This window comes from Scardinius erythrophthalmus, assembly GCF_964197995.2.
Source record: "Scardinius erythrophthalmus genome assembly, chromosome: 13".
Classification (NCBI taxonomy): Eukaryota; Metazoa; Chordata; class Actinopteri; order Cypriniformes; family Leuciscidae; genus Scardinius; species Scardinius erythrophthalmus.
Genome location: NC_138233.1, coordinates 4,338,984 through 4,353,074, shown reverse-complemented (window position 1 = coordinate 4,353,074; position 14,091 = coordinate 4,338,984). Strand labels below are relative to the sequence as shown.

Below are 14,091 nucleotides of genomic sequence, written 5' to 3'. Positions count from 1 at the left end.
AGTAGGTAGCAAAGGGAAGGAGTGATTGACAAAGCTGGATGGAAAATAACCGGCTCTGAATATGTTACATTGCTCAATGAAGCCACTGCATCAGACTACAGCAATTTCCTTCCATGTTACCACAGAGTCACTTTACACATATTTCTAGAGGCAGTGTACGCAACAATGGCACTGCAAGAACAACCACTTCTTCAATTTGGGTAACAGTCCATTTTCTAAATAGGCATACACGTGCATGTATGAATAAACAACAAGCTCAGTCAAGAAAATGCACTTAAAATAGCTTTATTGTAAAACTGTCAATAGTTAAAAACATCATCAATAATTTTAAAAATAGCTGTACAACAGATACTTTAAAACCCTGTCTAGCTTAATGAAGCGCCAGGCTTCCTAAGAACCGTTAGTCGTGTTAAAGTCGTCGTGAAATGGTAATCAAAACAGGTTACTTCCATAATTTGACGTATTTGAGTGAAAATGGATATTTAATGATGAGAAAAATAAAATAAAATTTGATTGATCAAAATCAAATTGATTTTGGCCAGCAGGAACACATTTTTTATGATGTTATAAAAGGGATTTTTTTTCTGATGAAAGATTTACCAATGCAAATTTCTTTGGAATAAATGCACTTATGAATCGATCACACTAAGGCCACAAATGTGAATTATGGAAGTAAACAGGGACGATTTAGATTCCATGTTGACTTTAAATATTCAAATCAGTCTCAATCTCACAATAACAATCATTCAGACCCAATCGCAGCAGTTTAGTTAGCATTATATTTCAGTCAGATGCACTATACACTTCCGGTCGAAAGTTTGGAAAAAAGTAAGAATTTTTAATGTTATTAAAAGAACTCTCTTCTGCTCACCAAGGCTGCATTTATTTGATCAAAAATACAGTAAAAACTGTAATATTGTGAAATATAATATAATATAAACTACCATTTAAAAGTTTAAGGGTAAGTAAGGTAAAAAAAAAGACATTATAATTAATCAAAAGTGACAGTAAGTGACAAAAGATTCTTTTTCAAATAAATGCTGTTCTTTTGAACTTTCTATTCATCAAAGAATCCTGAAAATTCTGAAAATGTTTCCAAAAAAATATTAAGCAGCTTCCAACATTGATAATAACAAGAACCATTATTAATAATCGAGCACCAATATTACATTGATTTCTGAAGGATCATGTGACTCTGAAGACTGGAGTAATGATGCTGAAAATTCAGCTTTGATCACAGGAATTAATTGCATTTTAAAAATACATTCACATAGAAAACAGTGCTTTTATATAGTAATAATATTTCAGAATATTACTGTATTTTTGATCAAATAAATGCAGCCCTGGTGAGCAGAAGAGACGTCTTCTGAAACAATCAAAACACACAAAAACAATCAGTTGTGCACTTGTGAAACTCAGTGTCTTTGCAGCTTGTTTCATTCTCCTCATGCTTTTGAAATGTTTGCGTTTGTTTGCTGCTGATCACAGCGCTCCATCATTGGTGTATGAAGGATTGCCGAGGCCTTCCGCTTCTCCCATCCCGCTCTTCCGACACGTCCTCCGGCGCCATAATACGACGGCGAGCACTGAAACCAGCAGCAGGAATCCGACAGATCCCGCGATGATCCCTGCGCTCAGAGCGACTCGGTCCGGTTGTGGTGGATCGTATCGGCTACAGGACTTTTCGCTGAGCCCTACTTGATTCCCGGCCGCCACACACACCGTCTCCCCAACTTTCATTCCAGGTATGACTCCATTCCTTAGATATTCTCCAAAACTATGCTGCTTTTCCCTGCCTTTTATAGTGACTTCATAATAGGTGACGTTGGAGCGAGGAGCGCACCAATGGACAACCACTTCCCCGGAGCCGTCCAACTTCATCTCACGAAGTTTCGGGGGCTCGGGTCTTTCCTCCGGACCCGTCAACCCAGGACACAGGCAACCCGTGAGCTCCGAAATCTTCTCGCAGGGGGTCGTTTGAACCTCACAGGGGTCATAATCACAAGGTCGGGGTATCACACGAGAGGTGGTGACCCCGGGCGACCGGGGCGTGAGCGTCGTCTTTGAGACTTCTTCGTCGTAGTCGTCCTCGACTTCGATAATGCGGACGCGTGTGTGTGGCTGAAGTAAGGACGGACTGACGGATGTGGAGCGAACACACTCCATCACGCAGAGGAGAACGAGGAGGAACGTGACCTTTGACCTCAGCAACATCTTGAACCTGCAACAAATTAAGGTACAATTACTGTAATGTTCATTTTAGCAGCTCCATTCGTTCATATTCTTAAACAGGACACATGAACACATTAGAGAACATATTCGCTGTTTTAAGCATATTTTTATGCTTATAAGTGAGTTTATGATGACAAAAATACACACACACATATATATATATACACACACACACATACACACAAACATTTTTTTCTTGTTTTAAGCATATTTTTAAAAAAGTGAGTTTATGCTGACAAAAATACACACACACACACACACACACACACACACACACACACACACACACACACACACACATATATATATATACACACACACACACACATACACATTCTATATTTTATATTTATATATATACACACACATAATATATATGTATATATGTATGTGTGTATATTTATATACATATATGTGTGTGTGTGTTCTAGTGTGATGATATATATGTATATACTGTATATATATATAATATATACACACATATATATTTATATATACATATATACACACATATATGTGTATAGATGTATATATGTTTATTGTATGTGTATGTGTATACATATATATATATATATATATATATATATATATATATATATATATATATATATATACAAAAAGTTTATATAGTTTATAAAAAAGTTTATAACCAATATATATATATATATATATATATATATAAATAAACTTTATTTTATATTTGTTTATTTTTCAGTATTTTTTAGTAGTAATTTTAGTAAAAAAAAATTAATGTCTATATAGTTTGCATTATTAATTTTTATTTCGGTTTTAGTTTTAGTTATTTTAGTACATCAAGGTAAACTAAAAGTAAATGAGAAATGTTACTTAGCTGAAATAAAATGTTTTATATTGTATTTTGTTTCATTTAACATTTGTTTCAAAAGTATCAAAATTCAAGTATCAAAAATGCTTTCATACCCACTTTAACTGTTTCTACCCACTTTACCACAATCTCTCTCAGTAAACAAGCAGCCTGAATGATCCTTCTGGACAGAATTAAAGTCAAACTGAACATCAGGGTGTATTTTTAACACAGGAGGACACACACTGTGCTGCTCACACACACACATCGCAACAGAACGAACCGCCTGCCAGTTACTGTGGGAACCTGAAGAGAAACGGCTCCCTCCGACTGATGCCAGCGCCGAACAATTCACAATTTAAAAACCTATTGCTGCTGCTTTACTAAGTGACCAGACTAACAATTTTTACCCGGTGACTTACAAAACAGAGGAATAAACCCACAGGCTACGGCTGAAGGGAGGGACCCACGCCAAGTTATGACTCTTATGACTAAGCAACACGTACCCTAGCATAACAAGGGCAGAAAAATGTGCTAAAAAACTAATTTCATCTTCGCATCACACTGACAATCACCTAATTATGCATAAATATCTAGATATCATTATAGTTCTTACAAATACAATATAGTTAACTACTACTAAAACCATAAAAACAACTTTTTTTTTTTAATTGTAATAAATAGTGGTGTAAATTTATAGTGGTGTCAAATTGATTAATCACACCTAACATACAAGTTTGTATAGGTGTGTGTATATATATATATATATATATATATATATATATTTATATATACATATACATACACATATATTTACAAAGATTTATGTTAGATGCGATTTGACACCACTGAAAATGACTAAAATGTCAAAATGGAAAATACTAAAAAAATATATATATATATAGTAGTATCTCAATGATACTAAAATAACAATGGTTATTACTAAAAAAAATATTATATTAAGAAATAATGACATAAAATAATCAAAATAACAGAAAGATTCTAAAACTTCTTACAAATAAATTTAGATATATTTATGTAGAATTATGCCATTTATTCCATCCTTTACAGAAGTCACAATATTGTTTGGGTGGAAACTGGTTCCCATGGTAAAAAACGCATTAATAACGTTCCCACTATAATACTGATCGTCATGGCAACCTGTAACCAGTGAACCCTCAGTGAAAACGACTGGCGTACCTGTGCGTGTCTGACTGGTTTCTGCTCGCGTCTTCTCTCCAGCAGCCTTCTGGTGTATTTCCTCTCGGACTAATGCATTCTTCTCCTTCACCTTCCCTTTTTTCTTTATTCTGAAGTCCCTCCCTCCGTACACCCCCTCACTCGTCTGCCGTCCTCCCACCATCCCTCTTTCTTCTCGTAACATTTCCATCTAAGCTTGGTTCATTTTCTCTCCAGGACTTCACTATCCTCCCCCTCCTCACGTCTCTCTCTCGCCCTTCTTTTCAAGTTTGTTTGTGAGTCCCACTGAGTTTTGTTCTGCCTTGCATGTTAATTTCTCCAGCAGGAGCAACAGGAGGCATGTTGGAACTCATCTGGGTGTCCCGTCCTGTGTGGATAAGTGCAGACATGTGCAAATGTTGCGTTTAAAGGAGTAGGAGTAGAATATGCACAACTACAGTAAATGTTGACCGTGACTGTCAAGCTCTGAAAATGACTAAAAGTAGAGCATGTGACCCTGGACCACAAAACCAGTCACATGGGTCAATTTTTTTTTAACTGAGATTTATATATAATCTGAAAGCTGAATAAATAAGCTTTCCATTGATGTATGGTCTGTTATAATAGGACAATATTTGGTCGAGATACAACTATTGTAAATCTGGAATCTGAGGGTGCAAAAAAATCTAAACATTGAGAAAATCTCCTTTAAAGTTGTTCATTTATGTTGGCGATTGTGCAGCATTCACTCACACAAATACATGTTTTATATATTTACAGTAGGAAATTGACAAAATATCTTCATGGAACTTGATCTTTACTTAATATCCTAATGATTTTTGGCATAAAAGAAAAATTGATCATTTTGACCCGTACAATGTATTGTCGGCTATTGCCACAGATATACCCGTGCGACTCGAGACTGGTGACGTGATCCAGGGTCACATATACCACGATATATCGGCCTCCATATCGGTATCATCCGTTATATGTTAAATATAAATATAATATATCTTAAAGCTGATAAATAATGGATTATTTCCGTCAGCTGAGACGCTTCAATTCGCCATGATGGTTTTAACTGGCTTGAAATATGATTGGAATCACTTCAAAAAGGAAAATACATTTGTAGTTTCATATGCTACGTAAAATTATAATGAGAAAACACCATTATAATTGTGTTTGCGACATGGCTTTTAATGGTGAGGCTTTTATTTTTGTAATCAGGCTCTCAAAAATGATATAAAAATTTGGATTTAAATTTATCGGCCAAAATATCAGTTATCGGCTTTCAAATATAAAGAATTATCGGTTATCGGTATCGGCCAAAATGTTTGTATCGATGCATCCCTAAATGCTTCATGTTGTTAGTGTTTTTTTTAGGTAATTGTTTTATGTGTGTTTGTTGGGTGAAAACTTATGCTAGTGCTGTGGAAGAATGGCTTAATTTAAGGCATATATGTGTAAGTGTTTTTGGTACTTTTAGTGCATTTTGAATGTGAAATTAACTTAAGTTGATGAACTGACCTTAGAATTGACAAGAAAAAAATGTAATTTAATGTGTTTATTGTTCATATTACAATAACATAATGTGTTTTGAAACGCATGAGAGTACATACTGACTAAAAGATGTTTCTTTTTAGTTGAACTGTTCCTCTAAAAAGCCCTTTTTTATTACAAAAGCTGCAATGTACAAAGTCTCAGCTCATTATTTGCTCCGTTACACATTCCTCTCTTCTACATAATTGTATATGTCCAGCAGAGCATGATCCATGACACAGAGAGAGAGAGAGAACAAGATGGCTGATATTAATTTCCATTGACCCCCATTGTTTCGGTTTCCAGGAGGAGGGGAAGAGGAAACATGTCCTTATATGGTCATGCCTGGTCTAAGAGCGACAAGACTTGTTCACAGCTCAGCGGATACCTTTATAAGAGTAAGAGCCGAATACACATACACACACACACACACACACACACACACACACATTCAAGTGAATCTCACAACATAAGGACAAATTTAAAGTCAAATTTCACCCCAAAATCAAAAGAAGTAGAAGACAGAAGCTATTAGGTAACACTTTACAATAAGGTCTCATTTGTTAATGTAACTTCATGCATTAGTTAACATGAACTAGCCATGAGAAATATATTTTTACAGCAGTTTGTTAATGTTAGTTAATAAAAAATACAGTTGTTCATGTCAGTTCATAGTGCAATAACTAATATAAACATTTAAAAATGTAATTGTAAATGTAGAACATTAACTAAGATTTAATTTTAGCACATATTCCCACCAAATTCTCCCTACTATAATGGTAAAAACCTTTTAATGTGAAAAAATACATATTTTATTATAATATAAATGTATATATCATTATCATTTAAACTAATTATATTATTTTATTTTATATTAATTTATTCATAATCACATATATATTTATACACCATGGTAGTCTTTAGCTTATGCATATTCAGTTATTACAGAATATATTTTATGGTCAAAACGACTGTCCTGAATCTAAGAAGAATCTCCCTGAAAACGACAAAACACAATACAAAAGTGTTGTTGATTTTGCCAGGCTTTTCCACGGGCTTATGGATGTGTCGTTCTGGAGACGAGATTGAGATTGAGATTGTCAGTTCTTCTCTACGCCCACATCCGGACTCAGCAACATCTCGCAGACTGCGACATGAATCACGCTATCATGGTGAAAAAATCTGTGTCAGGCATGCATGGTCACGTCAGGTGAGCACTGTGTCTAAGTGTGTGATCAGGAAGACAAAACATACACTGTCTGAACATTAACAATGCGCAGAACCTGCTTTTTCTCACTATATAGGGGAGACCAGGGCTTAATGTCTCAGGTGGATTTATTTCCGCATAGAAGCCTTGACTAAACCCTAGTAGTGAAAAAACCTTAAGCACAATGTATTTAAAATACATTTATTTCATACTAAGTATACTACAAATCCATTAACATATTTACTCGCATATTGCTTGAGACTTACTGATATAAATATAATTCAACTTAATTTGGAGTACTTCTTTATTGCACAATGCACATTTCTTAATATGAAGCCTAAAATGTGTTTTAAAATAAGGATAGTATGATCACTGTATAATATCAGTATTTTTATGCAAGATATGTGAAGTATTCCTTAAACTTGCAATAGTTCCACTTTAACACAATCAAATATACTTCAGTTTAGCTTTAGTTGGACATCAGCACTATTTCTGGAAAACTAAAGTGCATTAAGTGCATAAAACTAAAGTGTATTATGTCTCAATTTAGCAGACTTTAAGTATATCAATTAGGTATACTAAAAGTACAATTGCAGGGTATTTATTTTAAGTACACAAATATGTAAATGTATTTGTAGTATACTTAGCATAAAATAAATGTATTTCAAATGCATTTTAGTATATATATATATATTTTTTTTACTAGGGCAAACATGCTATTTTCACCGTTATTGCCCAGGAAAAAATGATGCAGTTCATTGAACTCACGCTGACCTTTTGTCACATGTCCAGTCCAGTGGGAATGAGCCATTGAACAGCATAAAAATATGCAAGCAATAAAATAATAATAAACAATTAATTACAAAACAATTCATGAAACAGCAAAGATGTGAATGTTAACAATGCAAAATAATAATAATAATGTTGTTTTGGCCAACAGAAATTGTAATCAATCAATTAAACATGAGAAACTACCAGACAAAAAATTTGGAACAATTAAGATTTTTGATTTTTTTCAGCTTTTATTCTCACCTAGGCTGATTTATTTGATCAAAAATACAGTAAAAACATTAATATTGTGAAATATTCATTGATAATAATAATGACTGATAATAACTGAGCAGCAAATCATCATATTAGAATGATTTCTGAAGGATCATGTGACTCTGAAGACTGGAGTAATGATGCTGAAAATTCAGCTTTGATCACAGGAATAAAATAGTTAGTTTAAATGGTAATAATATATCACAATATTACTGTTTTTACAGTATTTTTGATCAAATAAATACAGCCTTGGTGAACAAAAGAGACTCTTTTCCATAAAAAAAAATTATTCCAAACTTTAAAACGGTACTATATTTAAGTATTTGTGCAACTTGTTTTTTTCAGTCAAAACATATTGGTACATACAACTCATATTAGTTACTAGCATAAAGCCCTTGTGACTTCTTCGCCATGTGACAACATGCCCTAGCCCAAACAGACTGACTCCTACGGAAAACATTACTGGTTTCTATGGTGTAGTTGTTGTGGTTTCTTTATGTTAGGTTCTCAGATTATTCACAGACTGATTCTATCTTTGATGACGCTTAATTCGCTCGGTTACGGAGTCAAAATATTGAAATAAAACCAGACCGATGTTCATGTGAGGAGGCAAAGTCTCTCTCAGATCATAATGTCTCATTCCTCCACCCACTTCTTCCTGAAGACCCCCATCCCTCATTCTCTCTCTTTCTCTCTGCTACATACTATTAAAAGAATGTAAATCCATAGGGAATAAGCAGGCCTCCTGACCTCCTCACCTTTGCTCCAGTCTCACACTCGATTTCGATCCCACAGAGACGGAGACGTCACAGGAAAAGAAAACATGTCTTAAATTTCAGACAGCTCATGTCATAATATGAGTATGAAACCATTTTTGCTCATTGAGTCAGTGGAACAGAAGACAGGGAACTAGAGTTTCCCTGCCACCGTTGCCAAGGTGTTGCTATGCTGTTGTGAGGCTACTAGATTGTTGTTAGGCTGTTCTGGATGTTGAATGCTTAGTCAAATGATACATATATAAATGTAAACCGTATTATCGCACAGCTCTCTATATAAAGTTACTATGTAACAAATCTCAACTGCTTTTTTATTTTATTTTGTTGCATAACTATATTATCACCCAGCTCTTAATATAAAGTTGGATATGTAAGTATGTTAATCTTTATCCGCATTCATACAGTACACTTGCATAGGGTGATAATATACTATACAGCAAATCTCTAATGATTGAATTGATTGTTTTGGTGCAAAATGTAAACCATATTACAGTTTTTCTCAGTCGCTTTGGTGCATTTCTCACATCGCTATTTACAACATTTAGTCATTTGTGCACATCATAGTAGCAGTTTCTCATTCCTTCAACAAATTGCAAAGGCTTTTGGACATGCATCAATTGCTTTCATACAACTCTCTGCTGTTTTATAACATTATCATTTGCTTATGTCATGTCAGTCAAAATGAACTATACTTGTGAATGCTGAATAGTCATTCCATATAAAGCTAATAGTCCTCATTTCATTGCTTGAGTCATTACATACAAAAATGTTGAACTAGTTGTCAAAATCTGTCAAGCAAATTTTACACATTTTTTAAAATCTTTTTTTTTTTTTTTTGAAAATGTCTCCTAAATTGAACAATTTCTCTCAGGTGAACCTCAGCTTTCACTGATGAGGAACGTCTGGATGTGTATGAATGATTACAGCACTATGTATGTTGTATGTTCAGTTCCAATATGTACTGCAATATTGTGTACAGTTGTGCACAGCTCTACCCAAAGGGAGTTTAAGTTTGTTGTAAATAAGGGTGTATTTTGTCTTTTACACAATGCTGTGAACAAATTAGAATTGCAAAGAGCATATGCAGTAAAAATGTGAAACATGCATATTCAGTGTCTTGTACTCTGTTACCTCACTAAATACAGTAATGTGTAACTTTACTGTATTTTTCAAATGGCAGTGCAAATAGAATTTAGTGCTGTATTGAGCATTTTCAGGTAGTGTCACCAAGATCTGACTTTCATCATTGGAAAACATTTACAGAGTAAACTGTCATAATGAAAACATGACAAAGCCATTTGACTATCTTGTTCATAAACGATGGTGTCAGGACTTTTCATCTTGATGACACTGACACTGTCATTGACATGAATACTTGCTTTTGAGGAATGAGCTATCCATTTTGAGCAAGTGACACGCTTTTGAAGGTTATCAACTAGGTTTTGCAGTTTGTACTATTTGTTTTGAGAACTGCATTAACTGTTGTGCAAATGTAAATAGTGATGTGAGAAATGCACAAGTGACTGAGAAAAACTGTAATCTTTATCCGCATTCATACAGTACACTTGCATAGGGTGATAATATACTATACAGCAAATCTCTAATGATTGAATTGATTGTTTTGGTGCAAAATGTAAACCATATTAATCGCCCAGATAGATAGATAGATAGATAGATAGATAGACAGACAGACAGACAGACAGACAGACAGACAGACAGACAGACAGACAGATAGATAGATAGATAGATAGATAGATAGATAGATAGATAGATCCTCTCAGAGTTTCCCTCATGAATTACTAACACATTCATCTACAGCTCTATGAATAAATGATCTCATGGGAGTGAGTATCAATAATCCCCTGATAATGAGCATCACTGCGGTCAAATGCTATATTTGTTTCTGTACATCATATTTCTGTGTTATCATAATTCTCTTGCATATTTCTGGCTGACATTTTCTTTCACAGTGTTCAAAGTACATTTTCACTGTTCCTGTTCCTGACTTCAGAGCCACAGTTTTCTGTTTGGCTTTGGTTGCAAATGTTTTTTTCTTTTTGTTGTTGTTGTTGTTGTTGTTGTTGTTATATCCAGTTTGATTTGTGAGTACTTGAGAAAATATTTAATGGAAATACATATTTACGTATTTCAATCATGTTACTAAAAACAGAAATGAAAAAGGAAGAATGGAAAACATCTAAGCAATTGTCAGTTTCTTTTCCCCATTCTGAGGTTTTACAGTAAAATTTCAATTCCAAATAAACTCAGACTTCCACAGAATCCTGCCACTGTCAAAAATAAAAAGGTCTGGGTTAAGTTTCAGAAATTGGATGAAGCTTATATGATATCAAGTGGAAAATTTCCTCAAAGTGTCTATGACATAATTATGAATTTAGTTTCCTAAATCTCCAGTAATGGCTGGCGCAAGAGATTACTAGATAGTGTTCATAATTAAATAATTATTAACTATCATAATTAAATAATCTCAGCTAATAAATTATAGTTTAAGACCCTGATCTTGACTTTGGGATTTTGATTAAATCAAATAAAGTTTGAAGAGTATGTTGGCTCGACAAATAAAAAGTTTATTGGTGGATCGCGCCCTCTACTGGACAAAGCCTTTAAGAACAGCGATTGTGTTCTGTCATCTTTCCAGTCAGGAAAAGATCTCCAATCATCGCTTCCTCTTCACTCAGGTTGTTTAGAAAGGTCGTGACCTGTTCATGTGTTTCATCAGGGCTCATAAATTAATCTGTGCTGCTCTCTAGTGGTCAACAGCGGTCGGAGCTGACACACACACACACACACACACACACACACACACACACACACACACACACACACACACACACACATCAGTGATTTAATATGATTTATACACGGCAAATCAACTAAAACAAACAGCTGGAGCCAGGGGAAGCATTCATTTCAGTAGCCTATGTGAAAATACAAGCGAAGAAATGATCATATAGCCTATTAAGTGCACATCTGTTGTAGCCTACTTCCAAAACTCATGTATTCATGTTCATATAGTGCAATGCAAAATGTGTGGGTTTGATTTCTGCAGAAGCACAGATACTAATAAAAAAGGGAACTATACGGTTATCCGCACCACACCTATTTGGGTAGGGTTAGGGTTAGGGTTAGGGTTAGGTTAACCGTATAGTAGCCTATATTTACGTGTGGTCACGTGTGGTCTGGATAACCGTATAGTATAGGCTATTAATTGTTTTAGATAAAAAAGCCTAATGTACTGTGAAGCTGGATGTGGTTTGCATGTGGGAAGTGCGCATATGTATAGAAGGTTGCGTGTGTGTGCATGTGTCTCTCTGGTCTCACATTAGAAGCATTACTGTACAGGGAAGCGCGTCACGGATCCTCCCCCTCCATACCATAATAACCCGCCATGGCTTCCCAAACACGCCTCTATATGCACCGATTCCACAACGACAAAACTCTCATCCGCGGTGCTGGAGAGCGTTCAACGCGATGCCCTTGACCTATTTATGATCTGGAACTGTCTGATTTATGACTCGCGTTGATGGATTGTGCACTTGCCGCTGCACCGGCCGTGACATCAGACGCCGTGCTCACCGGATCGTTCGGTTTCCTCCGTTACAGCGAACGACACGGGTGTAAATGTGCCTGGAGGAACATATAAAACTGTCCATCTGCTGTTCACGCGTCATCTATACAGTTCCCCGCGCGCTTCCTTGTTTCGGGCCAATTGCGGGACGGGCTGAAGTCACGGAGGAGGAGGAGGGGTGGTCTCCGGTTCCGGTTCTTTCCGTAATCCTGCGCCGGTGGAATTTTAAATCCGTTCCTCCAGCGGGATCTGCTCAATGGAACTGCTACACATTGTTCTTTGGAACGCGCTGAAGTGTTTCAATGTAACGTTCGCTGAATGCGTATTATATAGTTTTTAGAACGTTCAATTGATACATTGTGACACTCGCAGACGGAGCATTTTTTAAAACGTTCAACTGTTAAACTGTAACATTTGCGGAATGACGTTATGTTTAGAACGCTGAAAGGATAGGTTAGTCACGTTATGGCTCTCGCTGAATGAGCTTCGCTGCTTTTAGAGCGTTTGATTGTTTGTTACACTGTAACAGTGTAAAAGTGTGCAGAGCAGCCCACCGGGATCCGGTGTGAATATTCAACAAATGCTAGAGGAGGAGTCGGTGCACGATAAAAGGGATGTGAACCGAGAGCACGGAGCTTTAGACTCAGTTTAAAGCGCGCGCTCTCAGTTTGCTCTTCAGAGGTTTGGTGTGGAAGCACTGCTGCTTATTATCTCTCGTAACAGGATTTGGGCATTATCGATCGGATTATGAGTGATCATCCATGCAAAGTGACACGAGATTGACTGGGCTTCACTTAGTTTCAGATCTCTGACTAACTCTTGAGTGGATTTATTTCTGTTCTTTTTTATTCACCCGCTCTGAAGCTTATGATAAAAGAGTTATTCAGGAAACATTTCCGTATAGGATGCACCCAGATAGCAATGAAACCCCCGCGGGAGCAGCCAGTGGGACACCCGGTTCGGAGGAACCTCAGGCTGGACACTCTGAACATCTCTCTCCCCCTGTGATGGAGCTCACAGACCCGCAGGAGGACGAGGAACCGGAGCGTAAGCTCTCCCCGGAGGACAGCACGGTCCAGCTGATTCAGACCGGCACCGACAAGCGTCCAGCGACGCCGCCCGCCACACACCCGGGCCCGGGGTTCGTTCCCCCGGAGGGAGGGTTCGGCTGGGTCGTGGTGTTTGCTGCTACATGGTGCAACGGATCGATTTTCGGCATACAGAACTCATTCGGTATTCTGCACATGATGCTGGTGAAAGACCATGAGGAAATCACGGCGTCTCAGTTTAAAGTGGGTGAGTTGAGTCTTCTGTTTGTTTCACTAAGTGTTGTAAGTGTGAGGTCAAAGGAGATTCCAGGCACACTTGATCCTGAGAGGATTAAGGGATCAAAACTGGTGTGTTTCGAGCCTCAGAGAGTCCGGTGGCAGTCGCCTGAAGCTGAGGGACACGCCCACTCACAACACACACACACACACACACACACACACACACACACACACACACACACACACACACACACACGGTTCACTATCTTTGTGGGGACTCTCCATAGACTTAATGGTTTTTATACTGTACAAACTGTATGTTTTGTCTCCTCACACTAACCCTACCCCTAAACCTACCCATCACAGAAAACTTTCTGCATTTTTACATTTCCAAAAAAACTCATTCTGTATGATTTATTCGCTTGTTTACCCATGGG

The 14,091-nt window shown here is 36.6% G+C and overlaps 2 protein-coding genes across 2 annotated transcripts in view; one reads left to right on the top strand and one right to left on the bottom strand.

Annotated features, from left to right (window-relative positions):
* Window positions 1-270: 270 nt before the first annotated feature.
* On the bottom strand, window positions 271-4,335 carry LOC308700442 (LRRN4 C-terminal-like protein). The gene is made up of 2 exons (XM_081382083.1): window positions 4,256-4,335; window positions 271-2,221 (listed from the first exon to the last, which is right to left on the bottom strand). The coding sequence occupies exon 2, from the start codon at window positions 2,212-2,214 to the stop codon at window positions 1,483-1,485; it is 732 nt and encodes a 243-aa protein (XP_081238209.1). The 5' UTR covers window positions 2,215-2,221; window positions 4,256-4,335; the 3' UTR covers window positions 271-1,482.
* Window positions 4,336-13,149: 8,814 nt separating this feature from the next.
* Window positions 13,150-14,091, top strand: part of slc16a2 (solute carrier family 16 member 2) — a 41,047-nt gene continuing 40,105 nt past the window's right edge. The window contains exon 1 of the mRNA XM_081382417.1: window positions 13,150-13,682. Coding sequence (XP_081238543.1) covers window positions 13,292-13,682 — 391 coding nt within the window. The 5' untranslated portion in view covers window positions 13,150-13,291. The remainder of the gene's footprint in view (window positions 13,683-14,091) is intronic.

Coding starts and splice junctions, on each gene's coding strand:
- LOC308700442 (XM_081382083.1), bottom strand. CDS start 2,214: ATGTTGCTGAGGTCAAAGGTCACGTTCCTCCTCGTTCTCCTCTGCGTG.